General features: G+C 39.1%; 1 protein-coding gene across 3 annotated transcripts in view; it reads right to left on the bottom strand.

Moving 5' to 3' along the window:
* tmem117 (transmembrane protein 117) overlaps positions 1 to 8509 on the bottom strand; it is a 48345-nt gene extending 39836 nt beyond the window's left edge. For 2 of the 3 annotated variants that reach the window (XM_004563784.5, XM_076885996.1), the window contains exons 1-2: positions 8092 to 8509; positions 6343 to 6650 (exon numbers count right to left, since the gene is read on the bottom strand). In XM_004563784.5, the coding sequence (XP_004563841.1) occupies positions 6343 to 6622 (280 nt within the window). In that variant the 5' untranslated portion in view covers positions 6623 to 6650; positions 8092 to 8509. Of the gene's footprint in view, positions 1 to 6342; positions 6651 to 7009; positions 7302 to 8091 lie in introns of those variants that run through there. The other variant, XM_004563785.6, reaches the window with a different exon arrangement.
* Positions 8510 to 14326: the final 5817 nt, after the last annotated feature.

The following is a 14326-nucleotide window of genomic DNA, read 5'->3' as shown; positions in this document are numbered from 1 at the left end:
TTGTGGGTGCAATTCACAGCAAAACATTTTCTAGGCCATGATAAATTATAAATGATGCAGGGGATGTGTCACCTTTCAAAACCGATGTCAGCTTCCAGGCCTGAGACACATTTCTATAAAGTTAGGCATGTAACTGCAAACAGTGTCAGAACTTTAGCTCTGGTTCAAGGGAACAAGAAGACACCCTCTTCTAAATGTGGATACAGGAAAAAACAAAAAAAACTTTCAGTCTGCCACTCCAAAGTGCTTTTTTTTTTTAAAGATGCTCAGACCTTTGCATGGATTGTGTTCCTACCCAGAAGCATTCCCACTGGCTCCCTACGTATCAGAGGATAGAAGAGATAGTAGACTGATATCTGCACAATGTTAGTGGGGGATATCACGATGAGCAGTAAGTGGGCCATGTGGGCCTGTGTGGCAGACTTATAATGGATGATAGATTTTATTGTGGGCCTGCTTCTGTAGTGCTTCTCTTATGCTCTACCTGTGTTTGTGATTGCATAACCGCTCCACTGAAATGTTGTGCATGGCATATCTCGCCTCTCCAACTCTCAGCCTCACTCAGACACACGCACAAACACACATCCGTGCATGTGCTTGCAAAATATCGCCGCTCTCTCACACTTACAGACACACACGCCCGCACACAGAAGTCCAAACCATCTGTTCAGAAGCTTGTTGAAGTGCATTAGTTGCACCTGGCTCTGAATGAGCTGCACTCCTCTCCTACATACCTTAGAGCGAATGCAATTGCATTGACCCCGATACAGATCCACCGGGCCCTAGTGTAAAACCTGACATAAAACTGACTGAACTACATGCACACCTACTGTACATTACCATTATGAATCATGCAACTGACAAAATGCTGGTGGTGTAACACACACCAAGAGTCTGGAGCTTCCACAACACTCCAGAACTGGAAAAATATTTTGTGTCAATGTGATTTTAAAATGATGTACAAATCCCAGTTTGAGCACTATGTGAATTATGAAAATAGTTATATAGTGGATTTATTTGTATGCAAACAGATACACCCGAGTCCCCTGTAGGTTCTTTTCCATCATCATGCTGCCTGTAGCCACCTGATTGTGCAGGACATATTGTGACGCCATCATGCTGCTTAGCAATCGTCCAATAACAAACTAAAATCACAGACCAAGAAAATACTGTAGCATAAACATGTAATAGTTTGGGAACAAAATATCACAAAACTTACTTTTTAAAAAGCAACTTCGTTCCGATGAAGAAGTTAGAACTGCTAAACATTTTCTGACTGAAGTCTTGTATGAACGTTGGAAATGCTTTCGGAGTGCCAAATGCACAATGAATAAAATTTGATTAACCCGACTGTAATGAAATGGCAGCGCGCATTTTAAAATCTGCTGTTTTGGGGAGCAGTCTGACACTTAACCTCCGTTACATCCAGTAAATGTAACATGCTGGCTTTGCCAGTCTGTTAAAGTGAAGGCACTCTCTGGTGATGAGAGTCAGTGGGTATTTCCCTAACTCACAAGGATTTTCTTAATACAGCCAAGCAGATGAACAAAAATCAGGACAATTTACTTTATCCTCCATTCCTAATCCCGACCAAACTGGTCATGTGGTTAGATAGAAGGATGAATAGACCCTTTAAATTTTTTCCTTTATTAATCTGGTGGACAATATAAGTACTGCAGATGGACCTAAAGAACACATTTACAATTAATTTTAAAACCTCCTTTTTACAATGTTTTGAAATTGAAATTGTTGTACTGATATTTAGATTAATAAAAATTAAACAAGAAAGAAAAAGCAATGAGATTTTGCATACAGAAGTGAATGGCTGGAAGACTCTTCAGCTATCAGGCCTCTCTACTGTGGGACCAGCTCCCAGTTTGGATTCCAGAGACAGATGCCCTCTCTACTTTTAAGATTAGGCTTAAATTTTCCCTTTTTGATAAAGCTTATAGTTAGGGTTGCATCAGGTGACACTGGACCCTTTTGTTGCATTTAATCATTAGTTACTTTTAAACTCTGGCTCTCTCTCACAGCATGTCTTTTGTCACCGATCGCAGCAGATGGCAGCCCCTGGTTCTGGCTGAGTGTTCTTCCTGTTAAAAGGGAGTTTTTCCTTCCCATTGTCACCAAGTGCTTGCTCATAGGGTTTGTGATATGTAATAATGCAGGGTCTTTACCTTACAACATAAAACACCTCAAGTCAACCGATACTGGATACTGGTACAATAGAGATATATATATATATATATATATAGAGAGAGAGAGATAGACAACAAGAAATACCCCAGAAGATGAAAATGAAACCGTGAAAAAAACAAAACAAAGAAAGAAATATTTCATCTTAACCCTAATGTGATGATCAGAGTAGGGACTAAAGTGCCACTTCTTGGGTAGGTGCTCTACAGTCTCATGTCTCACACATGTAAGCATTGCCTATGTGAGTCAATTAGTCAGTACTCTTGATGGGTGTCTATTCGTTAATGCAACTCCATGCAGTTCAGACTTGTTGTACTGAAAGTGTGTATGAGGTTGTAGTGATCAGTGTTCATTTCACAGCCTAGTGAGTACACACGTCTGAAAGGGGTTTAATTTGCCACATTGTTGATGGTCTATACACGCAAGCGCACAGTGACACTAAGCTATAATTTAGAACCTCTGAGCAATAAGCTAGCTAGTTTTATCATCTTAAACCAAATGAAAATCCATTCTTTTATCTTTTCACCGTGAACACATCACTGTGGCTGATCAAGAAGTAGTTGCAGCAACCCAACTTCCTATAACAAAACTTGCATTTATTTAGATATGGGCATTTATACCCACCAATGATAGATGAGCCCAGAAAATCCAAAATATGTAAATTTACGCATCATGTTAAGGCCTTTTGTTAAGGCTTTAAAAATGCAATTATTATATGTATTATATACTATATATGATATTTTATATTTTGCAATGAATAAATATTACATGTTCTATTTCAGACAAACATTTATTTAAATCATATCAAATTACCTTTTTATTTTCTCAGTCTAGTAATGGAGTCCTGACCCAAAAGAAAGAAAAGAAAAACATTAGACTCTAAGTATAAAAACCCTCCAATTTATTCAGTGATTGCAAGTGAAGAGACAATTTTGCTATTACTAGATCTAATAACTCCCCACTTGCTCCACTTCCCGTCTTATAGGAAGGACTCTGCATTTGCTGAAACTGTCATGTCATCATGGACTCTCAGTTTTCTATTTATGTTCAGAGAAGATGATCACTTCGAGCACCCGCCACCACTCTGTGCCGTCTAATTATAGTCGGTAACGGTTCATCCAAGAAGATAAACCAGCGTGCCCAATAATATCCGGCACTAAGTGACTTGTGAAGTGAGCAGGAAATGAAACGCGTGAGTTCAACTGGAAGCACTGCGCAGTTCATAAAAGTGAAGGGAGGATGACAATGGAGTCACAGCCGTTATAAAGGAGAGTGACTAGGAGGAAGCCGAGCGAGCAACAGAGTGATACAAGTGTCATACGAACAGATGAAAAAAAAGCCAGGTTGGTGAAAAAGAAGAGGAAATGTATCAAAGAGGTGTGAGAGCTGACTAACATGTTCCGCTGCAGAGCTTCTCAACCTGTCACAGCAGGAAAAACACAGCTCGAAGTAACAACATAAAGAGTTCTGCTATTATAGTCTATCATATTTGAACAAAGCCTTCATTAGTGTTAACGCATTCGTATGCCGACACCACCTGAACTTTCTTGCAGTGACAAACCCTTAGTCTTTCACTTGAGACAGTTTGACTGGCATGAAAAACTACAGCCCTGTTCTAGTAAAACAGCTCTATTAAATGGGGAACTTTACTGATATCACACATCAAAATCTGAATACAGATTTTGAGAACAACTACTGCATCTGTGGGGGGGGGGGAAGAAAATTGATTTGGGTCAGTTATCAGTCCTATCCTGACTCAAAAGGCTGGATCGGATATTGTGACAATTTGCTGATATATATAAAGCTAATCTATTGAATTCACTTCCATGTTGCTCTCTGTTTATTATACCACACAGCAGTGCACCAGCTGCTACTGGTAAAGCTAATACAGCATGGAGGAGGCTAACAGCTGAACGCCAGCAGTTTGGAAGCATTTCATACTGATTACTCCAACAGCTTCTCTTTGGTTGTTTACAATAAATTTTAGTTGACTGTAAACTTAGCTAAAAAGCTCTGATGATGATGCTTTCCTGTCAGGTTCTTACTCTTTCTTCAGTCTCTCGCACTCTCACCATTGTTCTGTTTGGTGTAACATTTTTTGGGAAGCTTTCATTGCACTTTTGTTAATACGACATGCTGCAGTTAATATTATTTCACTACAACCATCTCTTGTTAGCAAGAATGTTAAAAGCGAAGTGCTAAAGCACTGTGCAAAAGTCTCTATCCACCCCTCAATTCATTGTACAGTATTATCCTAGAGAAGTGATAAATAGAGGAAGTGATTTATTGAAACATATAAACATACATACAACTATGATATAGAAAAGGAAAAATTGTAAAATGATTGAAAGTCTTTACTATATGACCACCTGTATTCTTCAACACAGTGTAAGCTCTCTTAAGCAAGTTTTCTTGACATTTCTTTAAGTAGTCTTTAGGAATAGTTCATCAGGATTTTTGAAGATCAGTCAAAGCTGTTCTTTGGGTGTTGGCTGCTTTCTGTTCTGTTCTTATACTGCGTCAATAATGCTGAGGCCCAGGCTGTGGGAAAGCCAGTCGATGACTGATGGTGTCGCACTGTGTTTTTTTTTTTTCTGTCCACGTATGACATTACTGCTTTGGTAGTGTGTTTGAGATCATTGGTGTCCTGAAACACGAAACTGATACCAATCAGATGCTTTTCAGATGAATCAGCAAGATGAACCAAAAAGATCATACTCTTCTGTATTCACAATGTCCCCAACACCACTGGCTTAAATGCAGTCCCAGACCATGACAGAGCCTCCACCGTGCTTTACAGATGGCTTTGAACACTCACTGTTGTACCTCCCTCTTGATCTTTTCCATGCATATCGATGACAATTTGAACCAAATACTTCAGGCTTTAAAATCTCAAAGTTTTAAGTTCATCACTTTTTAAGACCGATTGCCACTTTTTTCACAGTTCAGTTCTTGTGTAGCTGGCACACCTCAGCCTTTTTCTCCCCGTTTCCCTTCCTTAAGAAAGACGTCTTCACAACCATTGAGACCATTTCTGACGAGGCTTCAGTGAACAGCAGACGGATCAACTGAACAGCGAAATGCTTCACTCAGGTTCTGTGTCAAGTCTTTGCTGGTACTTTATTATATTTCTTAAGGACAATGCCTTCAGATACTGTTGATCTACTGTAGATGTTTAAGGGCACATTGCACAACATGCTTGCTTATGCAACACCAGATTTTCGACTAGTATCTCTTTGGGAATCACCTTATTGGTACATAAATTGTATGCCTATCAAGCTAAAATAAATAAATATAAAAGTATAAACACATAATAAATACAGTTTAAAATGTAGAAGTTGCTAAATTGTCTGTTATGTGTAAATACATAACACTGACCTATAAATCATCCTGTTAAGTCACTTAACAAACCAACAACAAAAAGCATTTGAAAGTGGTCAGCTATGAGGACTGAAAATTAAAATAAAAAAGCAAACGAATGTCCAAAGAAAAACTTTCACAGACCTTCAGAAAGCCTGGAGAAATATTTCTCAAGAGCAGGTTAAAAAAACATTACAAGAACATCTGGCTCCGCAACAGCAAAAATACATTAAAACGAGAGAAAGCTCAGGACTATTGCACAGCAATGTATAAAGAAACACATACAAAAAGATCACTGCATACACAAACTTTAGCAGACACTCTTCATTTTATATTTTGGAATAATTAGAGGAAGAAATAAGGGAAATTTTGTTTATTGCTTGGGTGTCTGCCATGAATACAGGAGTGTGCTTGTGAGTCCAACGTTAAGTCTCTGAGGTAATCTTCTAATATTATTTCCATCTGCACTTTTTCTACTGAGACATTTCTAAACACCTCTAGTCACAAATCTGTTGAAGGAATGCAAGTCCTCATATAGAATTTCAGTGTACATCTAGTTGCCGCAATGAAAAGATGAATCAGCAGCGATTTCAACAAAGAAAATAATTAACAATCTCTTTAATTACGTTCCCATTGACAAAAAAAAAGCAGAGCAGGAGTATAAACGTGCTTCTCCCCGATGAATAGCAACAACAAGAACATCAATGGGGGTGGTGGGGGGAGTTCCCTCAGACAGAAAAGCCATTACTCTGCACATTCCACTGCATTATTGTGTGCATGACTTACCAAAGAGCTGGCGGTGAAATATAAACTTCCCGGCTAACAGGCCAGTGATAATGGCCAGTATCCAGCCAATTACTTTCAGGATGTTCCACCCGAGGCCTGGGTACTTGTTGAAGAGGAAAGAGAAACAGTTCCCCACCACAATCATATGGGCCTCTGTCTGACTGTGAGAGATGGGGTCCTCGGCGAAAATTAAGAAGTTAAAAAAGGTGACGAGGTACGCCACAATGAGACGGGACCACGGGTGCTGGAAATAGTAGCGAAAAAGGGCATCTATTTCCATCTTGCTAAGCCCTCCAGCCACACTACACCTGGGAGTCAGAGAGAGAGAGAGAGAAAGTGCTTCTTTTAGTCAGATTACATTACCAGCCAGGCAGATTAGAGCAAACGCACCCCTCAGACACAGATTAGTGGTTGGAATATCACTAAAGATAATGGATTAGGATCATGCTCAATTCAGACCCGGCTCAGATAGAGCAGCACCTCCAATAACGCACACAGATTTCTTAACACAAAACCAGAGTTTCCAATCAGTCCTAAGATTATCACTCAGCTGTAAATTAGCAAACAGCCTATATCCTGTAATCGATTTAAAGGAGAGAAAAATAACATAAAGTGGACGATCAATCCACTCAAGTGTCCTCTTGTGCCGGTGAATCACGTGTCATACCTGGAAGTGGTGGACTCTTGAAGTACTATATATCTATTAGCTATAAATCGCTGGCTCGTCTCCTTTCAGCCCGTCTGCTCTGCGCTCTTCTTAAAAAAAACTGTTCCAGCATTACAGTGAGGCTTTCCCCGGCAACACCAGCCAAGCAGCGCATGAGTAACCTGCAGACACCCCGTCCCTCCTGTATTTTTAATCATTATTCACCCATGAACTCCACTCTTTCTTTACTCCATCGCTCTCTACCTCTTTGAACCGTCTGACTTTGCTGGGCTGAACTTCTGCCTGCTTTCATACCTTCCCTAAAACAGGGCATGGAGGGGGAAGAAGGAATTATGTAATGGCTTCAAAAATAGACCTGGCTATTAAATTTCACCAGCATCATGTTTGTCTTGTCATGATGCTGCCACCTTGGGTGATAGTAGGCTGATGAGGTAAAATGCAGATTTAGTTTGCTTTCTTTATCAAACTGCAAGCATTTAGAGGAAGACGAGCAGGAGGAGAAGGCAGACTTTTAGTGTGACCAGGGACCTGCTCCCATTCTGTGGCTAGCAACTTGTGACCAGAGAGTCCCAAAACATGAGTTAAGTGGTACTTAGCACCCAAAAAAGAACAAACTGGGCCGGGATAAGTTTATCTGAAGGTGGGTGGGTGGGCTATACCCTAGATAACCACGATGAGTAATGAAGAGCTCAACTGATGTTTCGGGACCTGAACTCCCTCTAAAGCATAAAGATTAGATTTGCACTGATCAGAGCAGAGCAGTCTAAGTGCTGCAGGAAATACTCCAAATGGCCTCTCTATTTGAGGCACTTCTGGCAATTTCTGAATGGACTATCGTGTTCAGGGCATTAGTGCGTGATCGCACCAATCTCCCTTCTAACGACGCCAAATGTCACATCACTGACCTTATATAATTATGAGATATCACAACAAGCTTGACCATTTTGGTTCCTTCTTATCTGAATGTAGGGTACACCGAGTGAGATGTGGGACAGCCAAAATCCGTGCAAGTTACCTGCATGCACGTCGCTTTTTCTCATTTGTGCATGTGCAGTGGGTAAAGTCAACACGATTTTACACACCTGCTCCACGCCGTTTTATCTCTCAGTCGATGTCCAGGACGAGAAGCCCCGCTCCCGCTCTGCTCTCCGGCCACATCAAGCCGGCAGCGGCGCTCTAATCATCCTAAACAGGAGATGATACGACAGGGCTGAAGTGGGATTATCCATGCGACCTGTTGTTGTTGGTATACGACAGAGGCACCCACAAATCCTCTGTCATTGTGCCGGACTGTCCATACGCCGGGCGGGGCGGCTATTAAGCGGGCGGTGCTTCGTCACTGAGTCCCCGCCGTGAGGTACGGTTTCTGGGTAGTAAGTAGGACGCTTCTACCGCCGCTGTAGCAAGGATGGAGGAGGCTGAATCCACACAGCAAGCGCAGCATCAGTGCAACGCAATGTAGCCAACACGTTGATTCACTAGCGCCAAAGTCAGAGCCAATACAAATACACGACTTCCGCTCACGTGTTTCAAAATAAAATGATAGCGACATCCATAACACAAGTAAGACTTGAGGAATCTATAAGTATACCAATATATGTATCACAACAGGCCAAGGACGAACCTCTAATATTAACGGATTAGATGTTGTTTTCCTTTATTTTTCAAGTTACTTGAACTTAACCCATTAAACATCATTAGAAACTACCAGATTTCTATGAGGATTTTTCTGAGGAAGATTTTTTCCGCTTCTGGAAAAAAAACTGTCACCCATAACTCGATAATAACGCAAATCTTTAACTTATTAACTCAAAACTTTGGGATACCTAACTCGAAATTTGGAGTTATTTCCTCTAAATTTTGAATTATTAATTCAAAACTTTGAGATCCCAGCTTTTTTTTTCAGTGCCAGAAACAAACTTCCACAGTGACTGTAATCGTCCTGGTTTATGTTGAAGAGTTGAGTGTCAACGGTCTTTCATCTTCAACCAGAATATCCGATAAAATTATCCACATTATCTAAACTCATCATATCAGGGGAATAGTCTATCCTACCTGGACACTGGAATGAGGTGCAATTTGCCAGTGATCATTCATTTGTTTAGTCACAATCAGTGTTGGTCAAGTTACTTGAAAAAAGTAATCAGTAACTAATTACTGATTACTTCCTCAAAAAGTAATCCCGTTACTTTACTGATTACTTATTTTCAAAAGTAATTAATTACTTAGTTACTTTTAAAAAACACGATTTACAACCTGAAGAGGTGATAAAGCGATAGATCTTTCAGCCCAATTCTACTTTTTCTGCATAATCCATCATACAAAATGTAATCAAATGGAAAAGTCTCTTTTTTTTCACTTGTTTTATCAGTTTTAATCTTTTAACTTTATGCATCAAGCAAAAATTTAATTATATGCAACATTCTCTGACTTGAATAAATTAGTTTAACATTTAAACCTATTTTCTGCACGTTCCAGCACATAAAATAACATATTTTTTGTGTTTACACTCAGTCTTTCAAATAGATGCAAGTAAAACACAGCAGAAAATAAATAAAGTCAAAGACTCAGCGGTCCTGTTGCTCTATTTTCACCTGTAAAGCAGGACTGCGGTAGGCGGAGGTTTACCCTGGTGCAGGTGTGCCGCGGTCAGTTGAAGAATCCGCGAGTTTCTCTGTGAGTTTCCCATTACATCGTTGCACACTCGGTGCTTGCTTGGAAGTTTAGGGGTTTTTTCGCTGTAAAAAGAAGTTTTCTTCCCACGCACGGTGGACGCTAATGTTTTTGTCACTTTTTATGGAATCAAACTCAAAGTAAGGTCAGTACTTCCACGCTTTAAACGCTGCACGCTCATACTCTCTCCCACAATTGATATGTGATCCATTGTTGATCTGCACACAGCTGTTGTCACTAACGGCGCACTCGCTTACGTCACTGTCTAGTCACTGTGGTGAGACATTCTCCAAAAAATCACGGTTTTAGTAACGCAGTAACGCAGCGTTCCTACGGGAAAGTAACGGTAATCTAATTACCGTTTTTGCAATAGTAATCCCTTACTTTACTCGTTACTTGAAAAAAGTAATCAGATTACAGTAATGCGTTACTGCCCATCTCTGGTCACAATAATGGCAAATCAGACACTTACACTCATTTATATGTTCTGAAATCTACATCACATCGAAGAATGTGCCTGCACATGTGATGTGACAATAAAAGTGATTTGATTTGATTTGATTTGAATGGTTGAAGATGAGCCCATCTCAATCAGTGGACCAGAGCTCAGTAAACAATTTGCTTAATACCATTGGTAAATTATTTTGTTTCACATAAATGTACTAGTAACAGAGCACAGGTTTCATCAGCCACACTAGAATCTGTTTATTTTGTAAAAAGAAAAAAAAAGGGGGGGGGGGGGGGGTTCAAATCACTTCCTGTGCTACTGTGTGTCATACTTGACGCAAAGCTGAGAAGGGAATTTGCTGCCATGGGGCTCATTTATTTATTTAAAGAGGAGACCAGAGGCAGGAAGCCCGTGGCTTGGTATGACAGATCAGAGATGTGGAAAAACTGAATAAAATGTAAAAAAATGAAAGATGAATGAATATTGATCTTTATATTAATATTCATCTTAAGCCATAATTAAATACAATCAGTGCTTTATTTTTTCTTTTCTTGAAGAAAATAGCTGAATTTAAACCAGAAAACAAGTTGACTTTATTTCTTGGAACTTATTACATTATAAAAGCAGATACCATACACATATAGTGGAGTAAAGCATTCATTATTATTTTATTATCCCTTTAATTTAAATACCCAATAATAGAATATCATTAAAATATCCCATAAATAAACCAGAACTGTTAGCATGAATATGCATATATATGATGCTCTTCTTTGTGGGTTTCTGGCATCTCAACATACCAAGACCAATACACATGCGAAAGAGTATCCTTATACCCTTTCTTCTTGGCTTTTTCATTTAACATAAACTTGTGTAGAAATGTGTCCCTTGTCAGCATAGTATAGTCTATGAATTCACATATAAAACTTTAGGCACTCTATGTATTACAGAATCCTTTTGTTTTTAATAAGTGAAAAGAAACAGAAAATCTTCAAATGTTACGCAGGATTAGCGATGCACTCTACCAGTGTGCAGTGTTGATGAAAATAAAAATAGTATGCAAAGCCACATCTGGATAAGCCAAAGTTATTTTGGACTCCAATGCAGTAGAATTTAAGCTCCTTTGCCACTACAGCCAAAGGTATATTTAGCACAGAAAACAGCATGTTGGTGAAAATACAAATCGCATGCAGTCTTCTAGAAATTGAAACTGAAAGCACACCTGCTTCTTCAATAGCCAAATATCACCTTTAAGAAACACAAGCAATAAGAAACTTAAGTACTAACCCTTAAACTGTAAAAGAAATAGCATGGTAAGCTGTGGATATGATTGCCTTCTGTGTTGTGAATGTTGGGACAGGTCTCACACATTAATCACGCTGCTGGGCAGAAAGTGGTAAACTGGATAGACTTTTAGCATCACATAAGCCATGGGAATAAACCCACAGTGTTTTCAGTTTTCCTTGTCCAGAGTCCCAATGTGAGGTTCTTTTAAGATCTATTACCTTGTACAGAATGTTTTTGTCTGTTTTCAAACACTGAAAAAACAGACTTATATGTAATCACCAAAGAACACATATAAACAAGAAATGAAGAAAGCCACAGGGGTGGGGGTGGGGATAGGCTGAAAACCCACCAGTAGAGTCAGAGTGAGAGGTGAGTTTTCCTCTAGTCAGGTCACCAGGGCTACGACATTTACACAGACAACCATTCACACTTATATTCACACCTACAGTCAATTTAGAATTGCCAGTCAGCCGAACATGAATGTGTTTTGTATGAGAGACAAAGCTGGAGTACCTCGAGAAAACACAAGCAGCACAGGGAGACCGTGAATTTTCCACACAGAAGGGCGCCAGCCAGCTGGTTGATTCAAACCCAGGACTCTCTTGACTCTTTTCAGTGGCTGGTGCCTGGTGCTATGAATGTCTGTTTCTTTGTGTTGGCTTGTCTGTGTGAAGCTTGCATGTTGTCCCTGTGCTTGTTTGAATTCTTACACAATACTCTGGCTTCCCCTGACAGTCCAAAGGCTTGGTTTTAGGTTAATTGGCAATTCTAAACTTTTGTATTTTGACTTTTCTAAGAGACTAAGTAATTGTCTTATTTTAAAATGGTGTGTGCATATGAGTACTGCTGCTGTGCTTGCCCAAAGCCTGGTCCCCTTTAGTTCCCTGTGTAAGAAAATGTCCCGTTTCATCCATGCTCATATGAACACATGTGAAAATGTGAAATACAAGATATATTTTGACTTTTTTATACCAGCAAAGATATTTCTAAAAAAAAAAAAAAAAGGTCAGAGGAAGGAAGCTCTGTTTTTACTAGATAAGAGGGACAAGTGCAGCAAGGTAGCACATTAACTTAATGTCACTATTATTTTTCATTATTATTTCCATTATGAATATGAAAACATCTCACCAATAGTATCCTGGGATTCAACAATAGTGTATATATCAGAGTAATTGCAAAAAAAATGATTTAAAGCAATGATACTAATAAGAGCTAAACACATTTTACAGAGGTTTGCTGCTAGTGCTTTTACTTTTACATTCAAACACTTGCACTTTCTCCTTTGTTTTCAAAGAAGCTCTAAGTTCAGCTTCTGGAAGAGGTGTAGTAGAAGGATTTGTACTGTTGTATTTGTAGTAACAAAAAAATCAATGCTGAAAAATAATACTTCTAAATTTATAGAGCTGAAATCATTATTTAATTCCGTAATTTCATTTACATGTACAATGACAATAATGGATTGCATTTATATAGCGCTTTTCAAGAACCTTAAAGCGCTGTACAATTCCACTATTCATTCACTCTCACATTCACACACTGGTGGAGGCAAGCTACAGTTGTAGCCACAGCTGCCCTGGGGCAGACTGACAGAAGCGAGGCTGCCATATCGCGCCATCGGCCCCTCTGGCCATCACCAGTAGACGAAGGGTCTTGCCCAAGGTCACAACGACTGTCCAAGCTGGGCCTCGAACCGGCAACCTTCCGATTACAAGACCAACTGCCAAGTCTTGAGCCAGGTTTGGGTATTCTGTTCCGTTCTATTCTATTAATTGAGTTCTTTATCAGGAAGAAGAAGCAGAAGTTGTAAAAATGAAAAAGAAAGAAAAACAAAGCCTGTTTTCAGAAAAACTGATAAAAGGCTATTGTATTGTATTTTATTCTATCATGAAAATAATCATCACTGCAAGTTTTAAGGTGTGACTGTGACCTCTGAAAGCAGGAAGCCACGAAAAGAGCCACTGGTTTCCTGGCTGGTAGGCAATCCACACCAGAGTTCTTCCACCTCTTCACCAAGAGGCCACATGCACCTGCAGATAAAAGGTGAATGAAAAAAATGAGACTTCACACCGAGCATGCACTAAGATAAGATAAGATAAGATAACCTTTATTAGTCCCACACGTGGGAAATTTGTTTTGTCACAGCAAGAAGTGGACAGTGCAAAAGTTATGAGGCAAAAATTAGAATACAATAAGAATAAATACAGTACACAACTGTACAGAATAGAATAAAATAAAATACTATATACAGTAGAATAAAATAAAATAAATATACAATAAGATAAAAATAGAATACAAATACAAATACTATATACAACTGAGTAAAAATACAACGATGACAGAAAGGATTATTGCACTTAGTATTATTGCATATGTATGGATGTGTGTGCTTGATCAGTTAAAGTCTTTATTATGGAGTCTGACAGCAGTGGGGAGGAAAGACCTGCGAAATCTCTCCATCCCACACCTAACCAAAACCAAAAGAGACAAAAAATAAAAGAAGTTATAGAATATCTTGGCCTGTTGAGTCCAATTTAATTCACAGCAAAGGTATGATGCACGAGCAACCATTGGGCACGCCCCCTCCCCTTGATTGGTCGTTTTCATTCAGGTGCAGGACTTGACTAGTCGATATTTATGTCTTTCTTTTTTTTTTTTTAAATCAAATGTGACAAAAGAACCCCAGTATTTATAAATGCTACACGCCGAGTCTTTGAATGACACAGCTCAGCAGAAATCAACAAACTGTATGGTTCATTTTTCCACAGGATAGTAAAAATTAAAAAAAAGCTAGAACACAGTTTTCATATTTGACAAAAAGAAAGCAGCGACAATTATAAAGACAATAATAAAGAGTGAAGTATCGTCTCCGTTTGTTTTTTTTTTTAAAGACTGAAAAAAAAAACACATAT

This window comes from Maylandia zebra, linkage group LG7 (genome assembly GCF_041146795.1).
Source record: "Maylandia zebra isolate NMK-2024a linkage group LG7, Mzebra_GT3a, whole genome shotgun sequence".
Lineage (NCBI taxonomy): Eukaryota > Metazoa > Chordata > Actinopteri > Cichliformes > Cichlidae > Maylandia > Maylandia zebra.
Note: the sequence above shows the minus strand (reverse complement) of the source record. Positions and strands in the feature narration are given on the sequence as shown.